The 14,222-nt window shown below is 37.4% G+C and overlaps 1 protein-coding gene across 2 annotated transcripts in view; it reads left to right on the forward strand.

Moving 5' to 3' along the window:
• The first annotated feature begins 477 nt into the window (after positions 1-477).
• Positions 478-14,222, forward strand: part of HHIP (hedgehog interacting protein) — an 87,974-nt gene continuing 74,229 nt past the window's right edge. For both annotated transcript variants that reach the window (XM_069493086.1, XM_069493085.1), the window contains exons 1-4: positions 478-1,241; positions 6,879-7,071; positions 11,475-11,631; positions 12,327-12,528. In XM_069493086.1, the coding sequence (XP_069349187.1) occupies positions 960-1,241; positions 6,879-7,071; positions 11,475-11,631; positions 12,327-12,528 (834 nt within the window). In that variant the 5' untranslated portion in view covers positions 478-959. The remainder of the gene's footprint in view (positions 1,242-6,878; positions 7,072-11,474; positions 11,632-12,326; positions 12,529-14,222) is intronic.

Raw genomic sequence — 14,222 nt, forward strand, 5'->3', positions numbered from 1 at the left:
TTACTCACTTTCTCTCGGAGCCTCAGCTTGGCCGCCTTTAGCCCGGGCAGCGCGGAGGGATTGAGGGGAGGAGAGAGGAGCCGGCGGGAGGCAACTGCCCGGCAGCCCCGGAATCTCCGGGCTGCGCCCTCGCCCCAGGCCAGCCAGGGACCGGGCCCGGGACGCCCCCACCCGGGCGCGCCGGCTTCCGCGCCCTGGAGGCTGGCTCCGGAGGCTCCGCCGGCCCTCCCCCTCCGTCCGCCGCCGTCGCGGCCTGCCGCCCCTCCTTGCCGCAGCCCGGAGGCCGCCGGGGTCCGGGGGACGCGCTCGCGCCGGGGCCGCCCCCTCCCCTTTCCCCCACCCCGGGCGGGGCCGCGCGAGAAGCGGTGACGTCAAGGGGCGCGCGGTGGCAGCACCTCCCCGCGCGCTAGTTAAAAAGAAGAAGAAAAGAGGGAGCGAAACATGAGAGGCTGTGTGAGAAGCTGCAGCCGCCGGCAGAGGAGACCTCAGCATCATCCAGAGCCCAGCGCTGGCCCTGCCTCCGCCTGCCCCGCCGCCGCCGTCGCTATTTCTGTTCCTGCTACTGTCCCACCTAAACAACTCCCGTTACACGGACAAGTGAACCTCTGTGACCGTCTTCTCTTCTTCTTCCTCTTCCAACTCCTTCTCCTCCTCCCACTTCCCAGCCGCAGCAGAAAGCCCCTAACCCAACTGACACTGGCACAACTGCAAACGGTGTCATCTGCACAACTTTATCTCGCTCCTCGGGCTCCCCTCAGGCATTGGACCCATCGCCGCGTCTTTTATCTTTTGCAAAGTTGCATCGCTCTACATATTTTCGCCCCCACCACCTCCCTCTGCCTCTCGAGTGCCCTGCAGCCCTGCAGCCTCCTCCTGGAGCTGCGCCCTAGTGCCCCTGCTGGGCAGTGGCGTTCCCCCCCCATCCTCCCGCGCCCAGCCCCTGCTGCTCGGGGCAGACGATGCTGAAGATGCTCTCCTTTAAGCTGCTGCTGCTGCTGGCCGTGGCTCTGGGCTTCTTTGAAGGAGATGCTAAGTTTGGGGAAAGAGGCGAAGGGAGCGGAGTGAGGAGGAGAAGGTGCCTGAATGGGAACCCCCCGAAGCGCCTGAAAAGGAGAGACAGGCGGATGATGTCCCAGCTGGAGCTGCTGAGTGGGGGAGAGATGCTGTGCGGTGGCTTCTACCCTCGGCTGTCCTGCTGCCTGCGGAGTGACAGCCCAGGGCTGGGACGCCTGGAGAACAAGGTAGGCACACACCGGCCTCACGGATGCGTACTGGGCGTACTGGCTGGGTGGGGTTCCCTGTGGCTCTGGCAATGCTGGGAGTTGTAAGAAGGGCAAAACTTGTTCGAGGAGTTCTTTTGATAACTTTTCTAAAGCGCTAACATGATTCCGTTGTGTGTTTCTCTGGGGTGTGCAGATGGCTCTCCCGCCCCCAGAGTCCGCGATCCGGATGCTGTGCAAACTTGCCTGTCTCAGAAAAGAGACGCTTCTGTGGTACCCGCATCCTGGGCTGGGTAAATATTTTAGAAGAATCGCGATTAACAGTGTGTTTTGGATCGAATCTGGCATTGACTGCAGTGAAACTGTAAATTAAGGTGGTTGTGGTTTCCGGTTTATTTTTCTAGGGTAAAAAGATTTGTCCCGTTTTCTCCACGTGCTCGGTTAGGGAGAGGATTGAATTGTAAAGGATGTTGAAGCATGGTTGGTTTATGATCCCCAGCCCCGTCAGAGGGGGGGTGTCTTGCATTACATTAGTTAAACCAGCGGAAAGGAACTCCTAGTACTCTGGTTAAGAACCTGAAAATCTGGAGAAAGATTTTGCTGGGGCGTATTTATCACATAAAACTGAGACGATTCTCCGTCATTTTGTAACGTTGTAAATGCAGGCTTTCAGACGTAATTAGGTGTCTTGGAAGATCTCTAAAAATTTATTTTAAGAGTAATGGCATTTGCATTTTCCTTGTGTTAGTAAATCTAAATACGAAAATGGTGTTGGTTGACTGTAAAGACAAGCTTATTTTTGGATGCAATATCGTTCTTGCCATGGGATGCAGTGATGTGTGTTACCTACTGTACTCCAAGGAAAGGCTACTGGATCACGTCATTAACAATCACTGCACGTGAAATAAACAATCAGGTGTCTTTGCTCCCCCTCCCTTTCCCCATTTTAGGTTTAATTAAGAATTCCTCTGTTACAGCTCTGCAGTTGTCAAGGTCTGAGAGACTCTTGGAAAACTTGTGCTTCAGTCTTGCTGGCCCAGGCATAATAAAAAAAAAAAAAAAATACCCAGGCTGAATCTAATTTTTATGCTCAGTTCACGGTAGATTTCACTCTATTCTCATGTAAACAGCTCCTACGAATCAACATATGTGTCTGGGTGGTATCTCTCACTTTGTTTTGTAACAAAAAGCCATATTGCATCATTTAATTTGCTCAAGTCATGCAAATAGGAAAAAATCAATAGGACAAAAAGGGGTCGACTTATCCTCCTCCCCACTAAACTGCTGCCCACACACAGAGTCCTGTTGCTTATGGCAAAAGAATAACAACAACACCATTGTATTTGTTAGTTGGTTCACTAATGGGTGAAACTAGAGAACATCATTCTCTTTCAGTCCCCAGCTCTGTCCAAATGTTCATGCCTTTTGAGGGAGCATTTGTCCAACTCCTTCTATTCCCAGATGAGTGAGAACTGTCTTGCTGCAGGTTTTCAGCTGCAACTCTCTCTTTATTCTTACCATATGCAGCAGTAGTCTGAGATTCAGGGAACAGATATTCCAGCATTTTATTCAAAACAATATCATTAAGCTCCTGTGTTGTAATTGAATTAAGTTCCAAAATAGCTACATTCAGATCACCTTAAGAGTTTGACCAGGAGCCCTAAAGAACCAGGAAATTCAGAGAAAAGTTTAAAAATATTTGCCATTAAATCTCCCTATATGCAGTGTATACTATGAATATCTGGATGATCTAGAGACTCCTGCAATACTGAACTCTTCCAGGAACATGTGGAATGAAAACTTTGTTCTTAACTAAATAGTGGGGAGAAGGGGAGTGGGGACGGGACCGAGGGGAGTTAATAACCCTTAAGAGAAGTTATATAATTTTTTTTAAAGAAATCATTCTTTAGGAAGCAATCTGCCACGTTTTATCCACATTCCTTTCTGTTTTACGTGCTTCCAATCTCCAACAAACCCCTACTCATTTGGAAAATGTGTTTGAATTAAGTTTGGTACACTAGACTTTGCTGGTTCCATTACAAGTGGTTTATAAACTAACAATACTCAAATTGTTCAAAACAGAGATTTGATATAGCTATGCATATGCATTCTTGACCTATGTTAGTTCTCAAGTTTTAATAGTTTTTAAAACATGTTATTTTATAATAAACTTCAGTGTTTCCCTTTTTACCGTAAGCCTTCCTGGATTATAATATATGTTAGGGTCTTATTTCATAATGTGTATACAGGAGAGATGATTGCTATTTGAAAGAGCCCTTTTTTTGTTTATGAAAGAAAAAAAATTTTCCCCAGAAAGATTTCTGTAACTTTTCAAGAAACTACAGTAGTAGCTTTTTCCTAAGTGAAGAAATTTCTTAGCTAGATAGTAGCCAACTAGGTAGGAATATTGAGTGTGCTCAGCTATGTAATTAAATCCAGTTTCTAGACTAACAAATTTTCTTTAATGAACTAGCATGGAGTTAAATTCTTTATCCATGGTATTATGCTTTTACATTCTTTTTGTACATTTTAATAACATTGTGTATTGTAATGAGATTGTTAACTACCGTTATAAGTACTGCCAAAATTTAGGAAGTCATATTATCTTAGCAATGTTATTGCAGCTTTTAAATACAGCATGCTAAAGGGATCTAATTCCCATTAGCCAAATTGAATCTGCAACCAGCTGAAATACCCCCATTTCTAAAACTTAACTTGTAGCCACAGAGGCATAGAAGCTCTCTCTACCTTGGGTGGTTTCACAGCCAAAGCTGTCAAGGAATGGGTGAAAAGTAATTGTTTTCAAGTGTGCCCTTTTACAATCATTTGTTTGCTCTGGCTCTTTCAGGGACAAAGGCTATTGTTGAACACATCCAACTAAACAAATAACTCATCCTGGGGTCCCTTTAACAGCTGCCTTAGTACAATGATCTATTTACATATTAGCCTAAAATTGAAACTGAACTCTTTAATGACATAATCCAGCACTATAGTCCAGAGACGCATGTGTTCTACCCAACAGCTGAACAACCTTGTAGGCATATGATTTTTAGAAATAACTTCTTGTGCACAGAGTGATCGGTAGGCGACATCTTAATATACTGTCATGTATTTTCTCCTTTTGTCCCCTCATCGAACCCATGTGGGTGCCTTTTTGCCCTCTTTGTTTAGTTACTTGATAAATAAAGAGAAATACAGAAGGTCTCTGTCACCCCTTTTACTATTTGTTGATAAGCTATAGTTGTAGGCCATGCTGTCCTGTGTATGCCCTATTTATCTTACCTTTCTTCTATGGATTTTACTTTCATGTGGCTAAAGATTAAAGGATGACCTGCCAGATGTTATAGATTAGTCAGCAATAGCCACAATCATTCCTAGGCATGCTGTAATAATGTTTCGAAGTTTTACATGATTTCTGAAGTATATTTAGATTAATTAATTTGATGGTTTCGTATATAGCTTTTAAAAATCGAAACAGGAAATTAGCTTAAATTTCTTCTCAAGATTGATGGCATTGTCAGCCATAAAGTTAAGGACCTTTGCAGGCACAGACACATAAGCAAAAAAGAGGAAAACGTTACCCTACACACACCCATCCTCATCTGTCTAAAACAGTGTTGCTGCTTTGGCTGAGTCAGTTTAATTGACTTCAGTAAGACTATTGGTTCATTGAAACCAAAGCCAGAATGATGGCTCTATCTATCTTCAAATAGGTATTTACACTGCAGACCTCACACAGAGCAAAATGTTACCATCCTGCTGGGCTGAAACAGCATGAAACTTTAAAAAGAATAATATTATACTTGATTTCAGATAATTTATTGAATCCTATTTCTGAAACTTTTGATGAGAGAACTTGTGGCCAGAATACATTCCAAAAATTGTAAAAGACAAAGTTCTTTAGGCGCTAAAATCAATCTCTTCCTGGATAGCAGCTGGGAGAGTACATGGGAATCATTTTATTTCAGCTATAAAAAATGGAAGCATGCATATTCTCCATAAAACCAAAGGTAATTACATTCCACTTTTTCCAGCCAGCAAAAGAGGTGGCTTCAGCATCCTGCAGTTGTTTTGTTCTTAGGGGACTGCTATATGATAAACAAACAGAACAAAGTTGAACACTATTAATATTGAATAGATCTGGTGAGGTCTGCCAGAGTGTGGACAATAAAAGACATTTAAAACATTCTTGGAATGCAAATTCTAAGTGTCTGGTGTATGTTTTCTTTTAGAAAACTTTAACCATTTAGGCAATTGTCATTTAAATAAATTGATAAAAATGTAAATATAACTGTGGTTAATAATAACTTTTCTGAATATTGTAGATAGTTACAAGGCAGCATAAATATTTTTTTTTCCAAAATAGGGTAACTTCTATGGGACTTTTAAATACTTCATATAAAAATTTCAGCATGCTTGTATTCAATGATTTTTTTTTTTAGTAACTTTACTCTTTTAGGTCCAAATTTTTGTGATCACCTAGAATATCATTATACCAAAAAATAGAGGCCATAAGATTTACTCAAATTAGAACCTCAACTTGTGAATGAAATATTTGCTTGAAACAATCTAGAGCTTAAAATATTAATTTTAGTTCATAGTTCTAAAGAAATAATTCAGTATAAATATAGTTAGATAAATTGGGAAAAGGTATAAAATTCAATCTCTTTATGGTGTTTTTTAATATGAAAAATCAATGCTTGATTTAGACAGCATTATATTTCATGTCTCAAATATTGTGCAGATATTTATTAAAGGAGCTCCTGAAGTCAGTTTTTAAAATTACTACTAGACACCAAGACCTATTCTATTAATTATTAACCTCAATGTATCGATAATTTCCAAATTGGTCTCATTGAAATAAAAAACATATCATTGTAAAAATAATGATAAAAGTATGCCTTGTTTCATTAAAATTCACTGCATACTATACAAAAGCACTTTCATCAAACTCTTGTGTTTATTCATGCATATAACATACCTGAGGAACTAGTTAGAAAGTTTTTCCTGGCTAAGATATAATGAATAATAAAAATTGGTCTTAAGCCCGTTTGATTCCACTTCGAATATTATTTTTATAGAACATGAAAGGCGGATATTTCCCCATTTTAGAAAACTTTCCCTATACAGCCTGTAGATTGAAAATTAATTGAAATTTTAACAGTGCAATTCAATTACATTTTTGAGAAAATCATATTAGGAACTTCAGGAATGAAATAGATTTTTACCTAAGACACACATAAGCCATGTCTTAAATAATTCTGCTTTGCATGCAGTTGGATAAAGGTATTTGGAATTTTAAAGGTAAGTATCATTCATTATATAGTTTGAGGCAGAATGAAAAGGGTTAAAGAGTCTAAATCTAATTGTCTTTTAAGTTTTCACACCTGAAAGACAGATTAATAGGCTTTGATTTGCAAGGATGAGAAGCACTTTTACACATCCCTGCCCTTTGTTCTCCCAGCCCAGCCCTAGAGACTGTCCTTGTATCCTTGTAAAAGCGTTCTGTGTTGTGACACAGTAATTCTTTTCAGAAAAACTTCATTGGCTAAATTAATTTGGAGTTTTCTACTTTCATGATTGCAAGTAAATAAATAAATAAACAAACCTGACTTCACATGACTAAAAAGATGTTTGTTTCTGATCTGTGGCTTTCAGATATTTTCTGTTACCAACAACACTGAATGTGGGAAGTTACTGGAGGAAATCAAGTGTGCACTTTGCTCTCCACATTCACAAAGCCTGTTCCACTCACCTGAGAGAGATGTCTTGGAAAGAGACCTAGTCCTTCCCCTGCTCTGCAAAGACTATTGCAAAGAATTCTTTTATACCTGCCGAACCCATATTCCAGGTAAAAAATGCATATGTTAAATAAACCATTGCAAAATATCCTTACGAGATACCTGTTCCTAAATGCTTATTTCCAAGAGTTGTAAACTTTATCTCACCTTTCCAAATACTATTTTACCTCATAGTGAATCTTTCCAAATTCATACTTTGCAAAAAGGAGTATTGTAATTTCGCTTTAAAGACAGTATATTGGCTTTGTTGAAATGTTTTACCTTTCTTATTAAGCTGATAATACAGTTGTTAATCTTTACACACTTTGGATTATCAGTACAAATTTCTTATTGGTGTCTTCTTCCTTCACCTACCAGCGTCAATATCAAGGCAGCCTCCTCTTCTACGTAGCTGATACATAACTGGAGAATGCCCAATTTTTGTCATTAAGATAAAAAATGATTAGGAATCCAAAAAAGTAATACCTTATAAAGCACATTCAGGTATAAAGACTAATTTGCCCCTCAGAAATCCTGTGAGGTAGATAAGAACAGTGGAGTCTTCCTCATCTGACAGATGAGAAAAGCTGAGCCCCAGGAGAAGTTAAATGCTTTAACCAAAGTTGTACAATGAGAAGGTGATAGGAGAGATATGGAAGTTCTTATGCATACAACGTCATCAATATACCAGTCACTGTCATCTTTTGAGCTCTAATAAACATATAGATGTTTGGGCATTGATTACTTTTATCATCAAAAGTTTATCAACTTTGGTGGTTGTTGCTTTAGTTGGAAGAGTCAACATAGAGGAAGAAAAGAATTTAATGAGACAGATTTTGTTTAGTTAGGCAAAGTCACATACACACAAGTCTACTGAAGTTAACAGTTTATAAAACAAAATTGTATTTCAGAAAAAGACAAGCTTTAAGAACTGTAGGATGCACTGAGAGAACTTTTTTTTTAACTGCTGTGCATATTTTCCTTTTTTTCTGACCCAGAAAAGTGTAGATTTTGGTATTTTTAATAGAACTCTCTTAGTAACCTAAGAAAACATTTTGACTAGGGTTGCTTTCTCCCTTGAGTATAGCAGAACATGTATCTAAACCCATTCAATGTGAAAATATTATTATTGTCTTTGTAAACTACAGCCATGTTTCTAAGACTTTTCTTAAACCAGCTGTTTCTTCCTTTTTATCCCATTCCCCAAAGCAAAGTGGAATAGGTCATGGTTGCCTAGGTGGCCTACAGAGAAGCGACAACAGATTAGATACCATAAAGGTTTGCTGCAAACTTCAAGTCTTGAACATTTGCCTTCTGGACTATAAATTGAAAGTGATATCAGCACTTATCATTATCTACTTCAGCTAAATAAAACACGCTAGATTTGGGGACTCATCTGTAGGGGTCTTTATATATTTGAAATTATTCTAGCTTCTAAAAACAATAAAATAAAAGCTGTGTCCACTGAAAGAGCACAGCAAACAGCTCAGAGACAGAACTGCAAGCACCTCACTCCCCAGATCAACATATGTGGTAACGAATGACAAATTTATTTTTCTACAAAGTTTGTATATATGTAAAACTGCTGAAGTGCATCAAGATGTCAAGTGCTTTTGGTGGCCACCCAGGCTGCCTTGAAAGATAACCAGATGAAAGCTCCACTCTAGAGGTGGATGGAGCAGCAATAGTGCTTTCCAGAGATTCTGGAAGGCTTTAGCGACAAGCAGTGGGGCTGTCCCTGCATATGTCAAGTGCTAATAATCATTCTAAATACTTTCCAAAAGTGAGCTGTAATGACACACTCTTTGAGTAACTTAGGTTAATCGATTTGTTACTTAGACTGGTCCTTGGCATGTAGGTTACCATTTCCTAAAGTACGATGAATAAGACGGTAACCCTCCCCTCAGCCCCTGCCCCCAGCACAGAAGTGTCTTTAGAATTCTAAAACACTAACTTTGGGGAAATTGCTATAAAAGCAAACTTGTGATAGTGTTCCCTTCTTAGGTCTATTTAGTGATATGGTGTATTTTTTCAGAAGTTCAAAATTGTGGAAAACAGCTATTATACTTTGCAATTCTTTTTGTAAGAAACTAATCAGCATATTTGACTGTCCTCATTAATAGCTTCATCTTTCTACAAATCAAAGAAAAACGTACCCTAAAGGATGTATTTTATTATAAGAAGGCAAATACCGAAAGGGATTGGGAGAGGAAAATAATTCCAGAGATATCTTCATTTTTTTCCCTATTGGCCAATACATGAAGAAATAAATATATAAATGATCTAATGCTTTACTTTGCCTTCTTGCCTTTAAGAAAACACAATCTCTTTACACTAGTCATATACCTTAAAGGTAGCCACTATCTAGAGATTTTAGTTAAGAATTAGTCATGGTCTGTTTATTTTCCCCAAAATGAGAAAAGTAATTAAGAAGCAATTTAGTGAGCACGCACTAGAGATTTATTAATTATAATATTATTCTCCAGTTGTGAATTTACTTAGGGAAGTACATTTTTAAAACTTCTAAAAATGCCAAAATTACTTTCAACAAACACAGGAGCCCTTTGCTCAACTCTGCAGGTCTTCTCTTCTGCCAGAATGAGCAGGGTAGATGCTTTGCTGTTCTCTAAAAGATGGCAGAATGCACTCTATGGAAAGCGTATCAATGGGCATCTATTGGTCTTGCTTCTTTTTTTATACCGTTAATCACAATGATTTTTATCACTCTTAGACCTCATCTTCTCAGCAATAGGTTACTGTAGTGTGAAATGTCTGCACACAATTAGTTCAATTGGTTTAATCCTGTTTAACACTATTAGGCAATTTTCATCTGAATCTTAGCCATGAAAGAATGGAGGAGAAAAATAGTCTATTGTAAATGGTGAATTGCTGAAGATGAGTAACTGTTGCTGTGACCTTCATTCCCCTCCCCAATTTCTAATCCCTGAATTTTTTCCAGTTGCCTTGCCCCTCCCATGGAGCACCCTTCCCAGCTACTATGCCTCCTTTTTTCTGTGCCCCCACCACAAGCACAGACACACACACACACACACACACAAACACACATACACACACTCTCACACATACACACTCCCAAGGACTCTACTCTTACTTGCCTGGTTCCCAAAGACAAAATCTTTCCCAGTGGCTTGTTAGATATTGGCCTTGAAGAGTGTCTCTCAGAAATTTAAGGGTTATACATTTCACCCAAAAGTTAGGCCAAAGTGTCCATCAAGCTTTAACCATTTGGCACCCTCTCATTCTAAGATAAGTTTTTTAGTTTGAGGGGTCCAAGGTCAAGTACACAGAAAATAAACTTTGAGTGTCTTTTATGCCCCATTGATAAGCCTCACTTGGCTGACCCCAAATTCTTGTTCTTAGAAATCCTTGCTAAATCTGAATTTATTATGCAGCTTCTCAACTTCTGCTATCATGAAACTGATAGGGGTATAATGATCTAATTTGTTACATAAAAATCAAAACTTTAAATATAATTAAAGGTATGAGACCTTATACAAGGCAGAAGTCATCAGAATGTAGACATGAATCTTCTTAATATGCCCCCAAAAGCCAACACTTTATTAACCAAAATTTTAAAAGTAATATCAAAAGTCTTCTTTGTCATAAAGTTCTTTTCTTTCTTATTCAGAGTTACCTGTTTTTATCTGATAACATTCTTAATATATAAGAAAACAAAACACATCTTTCTTTTAAATCCAATTAAGTATGTTGATTTTGTATTTTTGTTTTGGCTCAGTGGTATGTCAGCTTTTCTGCTAGAAGATTGAAGGGATATTTTAAATATAATTTTTGTATGACAAAATAACCATTTTTTCCTGTAAGTGAGGTACAGAAAAAAGATATTGACATATTTGAAAATGGAGGCTCTGTTATCAGCATCAATTCATTGCTTGATCATTGCACAGTGAGTCAGTTATTTATTAGGGCGTATAATGACCTTGTGTTGTTCATTAGATTTATTATGTAATAATATGTGAGTAGCAATACAATAAGAATCGTAAAGTGACCAAACTGGCACCTGATGGCCTATGTCTTTCTTGATTCTAATTTGTTCTTCTGCAGAAGTTATTTAATATTGTGGGAAAAAATGCTGAATGGTGATGAGATAAGCTCACAGGGGTAGCATATAATAACTGGGGAAGCTTAAAAAACGTCAAGATCAATGCTGGGTTTGTATTATGTGTATTTCATAAGAGCCTTTTAAAATACCCAGCACAATATTATTTCACCTTTAACTTCAATTCTTAGATTTTGGTTAGAAACAAATGGGAATCCAACCCCACCCCCCGTTTTTTGTTGTTGTTGTTGTTGTTCTCTTTATTTTAGTCTAATTTTTTCCTAGAATATTCATATCATTTCTAAAAACTCTCTTTCTCCATATTGTATCTGTTAAATGAGGTGATTTTACTGTGACACTAAGTGTTTCTAATGAGTGTTTTTATATTTTTTAAAGGTTTCCTTCAAACAACTGCTGATGAGTTCTGCTTTTACTATGCAAGAAAAGATGGTGGTTTGTGCTTTCCAGATTTTCCAAGAAAACAAGTCAGAGGACCAGCATCTAACTACTTGGACCAGATGGAAGAATATGACAAAGTGGAAGAGATCAGCAGGTTCATAAAGATAAATGCTCTTTAATCTTTAAAAAAAAAAAAAACCAACTGACAAATCTTGTGGTTTTGACAGTGAATCAACTGTCTGTACTTAGGTTCAGCAGCTCTCTCCTGCAGATGCTTTATTTTTTTCTTTTTGGTAGTTTGCTTCTCTAAAATCATAGCTTAAATGCTTTTAATACTTAGACTACTAATCTTATATTATGAGCTTGGCTTCTCTATGACTCATGTGAGTTTTATGGGTATGGTTTTAGACCTGAATTTTATGACAGTTGTTAGCTCATAGCACTGTGGAAATATTCAGTACAATTATTATTAGCATATCAGATTTTTACTAATAGATCTTAGAACTTTCTCTCTGTGTGCCTTTCTGTGAGGTTTAATTATTGTGAGCAAAAGCTAATTTTAATTCTAGTCACTGAACGATGAGATAATGAGCCTATGAAATTTTAAAATCCATACATGTTTTGATTCTCTCATTTAGATTCTGAGAGAAGGCTGTTTTGTTGTTTTCCATTGAAAAGAATTAAAAGAATCATTTGAAAGAATCATACTGTGACCCTTAGGTTAGCAGCACTTCGTGATTCTCACAACCATTGACTCCTAGAGGAAATATATTTTGAAAAGGATGCTCCGTGCATCCCTTACCTTCTCCATCTCGAGAAAAGCTTACTGGTTTTCTCTGATTTGTCTAGAAAGCACAAACACAACTGCTTCTGTATTCAGGAGGTTGTGAGTGGGCTGCGACAGCCAGTTGGTGCCCTGCATAGCGGGGATGGCTCGCACCGTCTCTTCATTCTGGAAAAAGAAGGTTACGTGAAGATACTTACCCCTGAAGGAGAAATTTTCAAGGAGCCTTATTTGGACATTCACAAACTTGTTCAAAGTGGAATAAAGGTTGGCTTTTAAATTTTATTTATTTTTGCTCTGGCTATGTTAATTTTATTTTAGCGTTATCTTCCTCACTGAAGGTATTTCTTTGTAATAAAAGGAAGAATATTGAAAGAAGATAAGGGAACAATAATATGGCAACTGAATTGGGACAATGACATTAAATTTATATGTTATTTGCTATTGAGCAATGCAATCGGATTGATATTTTGACATGCTTTCCCTATGTAATTTACATATTTAAAATAACTTATCTTTATAAAGGATTTGTTTAAATATTGTTTAATGGCATAATATTTAGGATTGTACATCAGCATTTGCTAGTAGAAACAAAGAGGTCTTTTGGTTATTTGGCAATTGCAAATCATTCTTTGACCGTATTGTTTTTGAGTCTGTCATAAAAAATGCTACTTATACTATGACTTTTTTGTGCAATGTTTTTACAGGTAAGTCAAATATTTTTATCTATAATTAGCCATCTATATAATATATAAGCATATTATTGCTTTCTTTCTCACTTCTCTAATTTGAATTCTCATGTTAAATAACCTAGATATATAAATAAAATTATTGTCTATTTTGTTTCACAAGAGTAACACAATACAATATTAGCAGTACTAAGCTATAAAGCAAATTGTGGCATTCTAAAATTAAGAGACATTTAACAGCTCATGACAATTTTAGAATGAAACAAAGCAACGATATGATTTGGGAAGAGCTGGTTATCCTTTTCATTTCTTAACTAGAACAAAACTGAGGGAGAATTTATACTCTTCTGCTCATGTAGAAATGAACTCCTTCTTGCTTTGTTGTACTCTACTCAAAGGTAAGAACACCAAACCAGAAGAAACAAGTCAGAAAAAATATAGATATATTCCTGATACCTATTCAGTAACAACCAAGTAAAAAAAATATATAGAATAAATTAATTAGAATACAGATAATGCTATATTGTTTGGACCACCCATCCTCAAGCTCATGATGTAGCAGTGTCACCAAGACATACTGCATAAGAGAAGGAAACCTTTCAAGGAAAAGGAGTTTGGCACCAAGACACAGATCATTTGGAAAATCTTTTTAACTCAGCAGTTTCAGCTTTCTTTCAATAAAACTTTCATTAGAATTCAGAGCACATAATCAAAAATTTCTTTTAAAATAATGCATTTGAGTTTTCACATCAGTATTCAATAAATGCATTCTGAAATGTGTCCTGATAGCTCACTGCAAGTGGCACTAATGAGCAAAGAATAAAGATGCAGCAACAAATGCATGACTCACTAGCAGTGTAGTTTTTATTTCCATGAGAGTTAAATATGCTCTCCATAAAAGAAAAAAATTGAGGGAAATATTTTTTAAATCATCATCTGTAATTCCATCAATTAAAAAAACACCATTAATATTTTTATATACTTTCTTCCAGTTTTTATATTAAAATTAAATGGATTTTTCATTACTACAAAAGTAAAACAGGTCCATATTAATAAGCGTGAAAACACAGTAAGAGCATGTTTTCTTTTACCTTTTTTCCTAAACAACTTTAAAATAAAAGTGAAATCAAATCATACATACATCATTTTAGCCTTCTTTTTTTTTTTTTTTTACTTTAACAACATGTCATGAAGACTTTCCCAGATTTGGAAACTTTTCTCAAATACTTAGTTTTTATCACTTTGGGTGCTTCATTTCCTTATTATGATACA

The sequence above is a fragment of the Eulemur rufifrons genome, chromosome 18 (genome assembly GCF_041146395.1).
Source record: "Eulemur rufifrons isolate Redbay chromosome 18, OSU_ERuf_1, whole genome shotgun sequence".
Classification (NCBI taxonomy): domain Eukaryota; kingdom Metazoa; phylum Chordata; class Mammalia; order Primates; family Lemuridae; genus Eulemur; species Eulemur rufifrons.